Source organism: Nanorana parkeri, unplaced genomic scaffold, assembly GCF_000935625.1.
Source record: "Nanorana parkeri isolate BGI_ZX_2015 unplaced genomic scaffold, ASM93562v1 scaffold2924, whole genome shotgun sequence".
NCBI classification, from domain to species: domain Eukaryota; kingdom Metazoa; phylum Chordata; class Amphibia; order Anura; family Dicroglossidae; genus Nanorana; species Nanorana parkeri.
Genome location: NW_017309192.1, coordinates 57,707 through 63,636, shown reverse-complemented (window position 1 = coordinate 63,636; position 5,930 = coordinate 57,707). Strand labels below are relative to the sequence as shown.

The following is a 5,930-nucleotide window of genomic DNA, read 5'->3' as shown; positions in this document are numbered from 1 at the left end:
ACTTAATTTATTAGTTGTTGCAGCCCTATCTTTCAGGTTTTTTTTCTTTTATACTCTGAAGCATTTGTATATCTTATTAAAATGTCCTTCCTTGCTTCGTTTTGGGGGTGCTACAACATGCATTAATAATGATCAGTGTTATATTCCGGCTATTAATACATTTATCCTCCAATTAGAATAGGGTTCATAAGCATAAAAGGATAATTAAGCAGTGGGCGTAGGAATGGGACTTGGGAATATATTCTAATTCTAGTGTTTGTTTTTCCTCCTTTCAGACTCAAAGCTGCTGCAAGTTTTTCTGTATAGGTGCAAGAGACACCCCCTGGAGTACATGAAGATGGGGGTGAAGACGTTTACGCACAGTTCTCCTGCACACAGCCAAGAAATGCTGGGAAAGTTGAATATGCTGCGTAATGATGGACACTTCTGTGACATCACCATACGGGTCCAGGATAAGATCTTTCGAGCACATAAAGTGGTGCTTGCTGCCTGCAGCGAGTTCTTCCGTACCAAGTTGGTGGGTCAGGCGGAAGAAAGCACCCAATGTGTACTCGACCTGCACCACGTAACGGTGACAGGATTCATCCCTCTGCTGGAGTATGCCTACACAGCAACCCTGTCTATCAATACAGAAAACATTATTGATGTGTTAGCTGCAGCCAGCTACATGCAAATGTTCAGCGTGGCCAGCACATGCTCAGAGTTCATGAAGTCCAGCATCTTATGGAATACTCAACAAGAGAAGGTTCTTGATACTGGACAGGAGAACACAGCCAATTGTAACAACTTCCGAGACGGTAGCCTTTCCCCAGTGTCCTCAGAGTGCAGCGTGGTCGAGAGGACAATTCCCATCTGCCGAGAGTCCCGACGCAAACGGAAAAGCTATATTGTCATGTCCCCGGAAAGCCCATTAAAGTGTGGCACTCAGACTAGCTCTCCACAGGTTCTAAACCCAACTCCTTCTTACACAGAGGCACGGAGTCAACCTGTGGACTCATCACATGCCTTTCCCTGGACTTTCCCCTTTGGCATCGATCGACGGTTACAGTCTGAGAAGGTGAAGCAGATTGAATCCAGAACATTAGAACTTCCTGGACCTTCCGAAGTAACCAGGAGGGTGACTGATTATGTACCGTGCGAAAGCACTAAAGTCAGCTCTCCGCTGGTAATGGAGGAAGACGTTCGGGTCAAAGTAGAGAGGTTGAGTGATGAAGAGGTACACGAAGAAGTGTCTCAGCCCGTCAGTGCATCTCAGAGTTCAGTGAGTGACCAGCAAACTGTCCCTGGCAGTGAGCAAGTGCAGGAAGATCTACTGATCAGCCCTCAGTCATCTTCCATAGGTGAGTGCTAGATTGAACCTGTGCTTCCCATATGGTTGCATACCACAGAGCAGTTGTAACCAGTATCTTTGTAGAAAACTACTTTGTGGAAGATGCTCTAGAGCATTGGTTATAAGGGACCTCAAGTGCAGCCCCTGACATCACCCATAATTTTCAAGTAATGTAATTCTGCATAAATCTTTCTGCTGACACATGCAAAAGAGGATGGACAAAGACTATAGGCATGCTACCAGAGATAATCAGAGACTGTAAACATGCTATAGAACAGAGGTAGTGAATTCAAATTCAAGGAGGTCCAGTGACCCAAATTCTCTTCGAGCAGATGCCCGATTCGTGGTCCAGACAGAACGGTCATTCAGTTTGTGTCCGTACCGCGGTCCGCCATTTAGTCTACTTTCACACCAGCATCTGCACTGCAAAGCACAGCTGCTAGTGTGTTTTTCCAGATTCAGTGCTGGTGCATCAATGTTTTTTTAGAACTTCATTGAAATGTCACAAGTGATATTTCATTAGGTTCTATAGGCACAGCGCAGTGTGATGCAGTTGTACTACATCATGGCCAGCTTCACTTAAAAAAAAAGTACATCATCCATCACAGTGCCCCCTTACATCAGTTGTCCCCATCAGAGTGCCCCCTTACATCAGTTGTCCCCATCAGAGTGCCCCCTTACATCAGTTGTGCCTAACCCCCTTATATTAGGTGCCCCCACCATATTGGTTGTCCCCATCGGAGTGCCACAAAAAAAGGGAGCACTCTGATGGGGACACCCAATGTAAGGGGGCACACTGATGAGGACAAGTGATGTAAGGGGGCATGCTATATAATAATAATTGCTCCCTTTCATTGCTTGTCCCCATCAGAGTACCCCCTTACACTGGTTGATCCTAGAGTGCCCATTTAAAACGCCGCTGTTACATTAATTTAAGGTTGGGAGGCGGGTAGACTTCAGGCTGCAGGGGAGGGCACTCTTATGAGGACAACTAATAAGTAATTGTCCCCATCATAGTGCCCTCTTACATAGGGATATAGTTGTCCCTAGAGTGCCCCTTTTAAAATGCTGTCACATTAATTTGTTATGGAACCGGGAGGCAGTGCTGGGAGGGGATGGGAGGAGGCAGTGCTGGGAGGGGATAGGAGGAGGCAGTGCTGGGAGGGGATAGGAGGAGGCAGTGCTGGGAGAAGGCAGGGATGGGAGGAGGCAGGGATGGGAGGGAATAGGAGGAGGCAGGGATGGGAGGAGGTGGGGCAGACTTCGGGCTGTAGGTAAGGACAGAAGACAATACTCTTCCGTCCTCCCTTAATGCTGGGGGTTGGAAAAAGCTGACATTATTGGTTGCTAGGAATGCTACGGTCTTTGCATCCAATGAGTGAGGAGGAATTTGGACCTGCGGTGGGTTGTGGATGCGCCTGCCTCAAAAGCCGGCACATCCAATGCCAGCCATAGCCCAGTCGGCGATCGCGGTCTGTATACTTGGTCCATATCTGGACCATGGTCCGCCATTCAGGGACCCATGCTATAGTATCTGTTGGCTGAGTGGACAGTCATGCGCTAGGGACACATGAGACTGCTAAAGATCACACCCTTGCCCTAAGGGCTACATGTGGCCCCTGGGCTGCAATGTGAGCAACAGGTCTCAAGAATATGTATGCAGGAGGACGCAGGCATCCTATACGCCCAGAAAATAACTTTCCTAACACATAGGAATTCCTGAAACAATTTTGGGTTCTCCAGCATCACTTGCTAATAACTACTATATCTACATCTCCAGGAAGATTGGCATGAACAAAAAAAGAATGTGATGTATCTTAATTGTTTGACACCCAGGGCTGCTTTATATAACAAAATAATTTTCAGTAATAATGCTGAAAGCTAGCGCTGCAACTAATGATTATTTATTCGTTTAATCGGATAACAAATTTTAAACATAAATGCCATCCTTCATTTTAAAATAAAATACACAAATGCAGAGTTACAAACATAAAGTTTACTTCAGAATAAAACTGCATGCACAATTTTTTGCAATCACACTGCACTGAAACGCATGGCATCGCTGTACCATGCATCCCAGTGCGGGCAATCTCACTGTGGGTGGGAGGTGCGTTTGGGGTGCCATTGAAATGAACGGGCACTGCAACACACCTCCTGTAGCAGAATGTGTCAGGCCAAAACCGAAAATTACTTTTTTCCCCACCTTTTAAAACATTTTTTATTTTTTTATTTTATTAATTGTGGTCAACTATTTGTATTGTGAGCACATGGAGCTTGAATAGCTTCAGCCCGGGAATGACAGCTGCCAGTGGCAAGATTCCATAGACAGCAGCTGAATGTAAATACAGCAGGTAGTGGGCGGGTGCAATAGCCAGCCTGATATTGGCCATTTCAAATTGGTTATTGCACCCGCCCACTGCTTGCTATGCCCTCCTCCCAATGTGGAGGAGAGAGCTAGGTTATCCAACCAACTAATCGCTAATGAGAATAGTTGACCACTATTCTCATTATCGATTAATCAATTAGTTGGTTGCAGCCCTACAAAACAAAAAATAATGAATGCCAGTAAAGAAGTGCAGACAGTGAAAATTGTAATGTCCGAGGAAACGTGTCCCCTTAAATCCCTTTCTTTGGTAGTTAGTGGAGAAGGTTCCCCTTGGATGAGAAAGGCGGCTCTAGATAGTCATGTGTGTATACATAAAACATTGTACCAAATAAAAAGACTTCCATGTCCCTAAAAGTAATGTAATGCCCTAAGGCAGAGACAGATTAGTGAGAGATGATGGCAAATGAACCGACACGTACTGAAGCTGCCAAGTTTGTTCTGGGCCTCTAAGCATCAGTGATGTCTGGCCACAAAAGGGTTAATAATAAAGCAATGATCATTGTCAGAAATGTGGAATTCCTCCTGGATGCCACGTCTGACGTCCCCCTGACCTCTGTGTGTCACATCCGGGAGGGGAGATAATGGCATCGCTCAGGAATGTTCTATTTATCTTATTTCTGGAAGAGCTTTGTAAATACTTTTCATTTGGCTGATCTGATCAGTTATAAATTAGTTCTCGCAGAGCACACAAGGTCAGACAGAGGTCAGAGGTCGCCTCTTGTATCGTCTGTGAACTGAGAGAAGCTGGATTGTGTTCACAAGTCAGCCATGTTGTCTAGCTTTTGCTTACAATGATGCCTAAAGGATCAGATTGTGTGTTTGTGTATTTAGATTCCACGTTTTTTTTTTATGTGCTATAAACGCAATAAACTATTAAACAGAAATAGTGCAAAATGTATAGAAAATGAAGAGGGATAACAGGGAATGTATTCTACAAATTATACTTTATTTCTAGTAAAAGACGGCACTCCATTTGTAGATGGGTGTTCCTAGAATCCACACCCCCTTGCTTATTTCATTGGCTTTTCACAGATTTGTGCATTGGGCTTGAATTCAAATAACAGATATACCCTGCAGTAGGATTGAAACATTGAGTATTTGTTCTTAGAGACATGGTGATTTGTGCCCAATGCCAGGGGATTGTAGTGTTTGTGTCATACTAATCGTGTGCCAGCCAGCGTGATTATACTGATTGTGATTCATGTAAACATTCACAGAGAAGGATCTGCCGTATAGATTTTGATAAAATTAATTCTTTGTCAACAAAGCTTGAGTTTAACTTTTATATTCAATAAGTTTTTATTAGGGTATTTTCATTAATACAAAACGAATAGAAAGTATTCAAGAACTAAAAGTCCGGGTAGGACCAACAGTATGAAATAAGAAGCAGATAAAGGGTATAAGGGTTATGTACTGCACTGATAAAGCGTACCTAACTCCATCTCGGTGGGTGAGTTTAACGTTTAAAGGGACAGATGGCTTTATTCTTTTGTTTCTGGACAGGAAAGCTGGTTGCGTGTAGGACAAATATTTCCTCCCATGCAGACTTAGGTTTAGGGGACTCCGGGCAGAAACTTTTATGCATCTTTAGAAAGATAATTTCTTACCGTTCACAAATATGTTATTTATTGTAAATCTAATCCGTCCCTGTATCCGGTATATTATTATTATTATTCAAGATTTATATGGTGCCAACAGTGTGCGCAGCACTTTACCAATATAAGGAAGACATTACAATCTCAATACAATTCAAGACAAGATGGTAAGGAGGGCCCTGCCCCTGAGAGCTTACAATCTAAAAGGGGAGGGGCCAGTGATACATGAGGAGGGAGCTGTGTGGGGATGAATTGTTTGAGACATTGACAGTTCAGTGGTTAGGTTGGATAAGCTTCCCTGAAGAGAAGAGTCTTAAGGGATCACCTAAAGGCAGTCAGAGTAGGAGATAGACGGACAGGTTGAGGTAAAGAGTTCCACCGAATGGGGAGACTCTAGTGAAGTCCTGTAGGCGAGCCTGGGAGGAGTTGACAAGGGAGCTAGAGTGCAGGAGGTCTTGGGAGGAGCGGAGGGGACGGTTAGGGTGATACGTAGAGACAAGGTTGGAGATATAGCCGGGGGCAGAGTTGCGGATGGCTTTGTAAGTGGTTGTTAATATTTTGAATTGTATCCTCTGGGCGATTGAAAGCCAGTGCAGGGATTGGCAGAGGGGGGTGGAGG

The 5,930-nt window shown here is 44.4% G+C and overlaps 1 protein-coding gene across 2 annotated transcripts in view; it reads left to right on the top strand.

Annotated features, from left to right (window-relative positions):
• Positions 1–278: 278 nt before the first annotated feature.
• ZBTB44 (zinc finger and BTB domain containing 44) overlaps positions 279–5,930 on the top strand; it is a 24,775-nt gene continuing 19,123 nt past the window's right edge. For both annotated transcript variants that reach the window (XM_018574391.1, XM_018574392.1), the window contains exon 1: positions 279–1,340. In XM_018574391.1, coding sequence (XP_018429893.1) covers positions 332–1,340 — 1,009 coding nt within the window. In that variant the 5' untranslated portion in view covers positions 279–331. The remainder of the gene's footprint in view (positions 1,341–5,930) is intronic.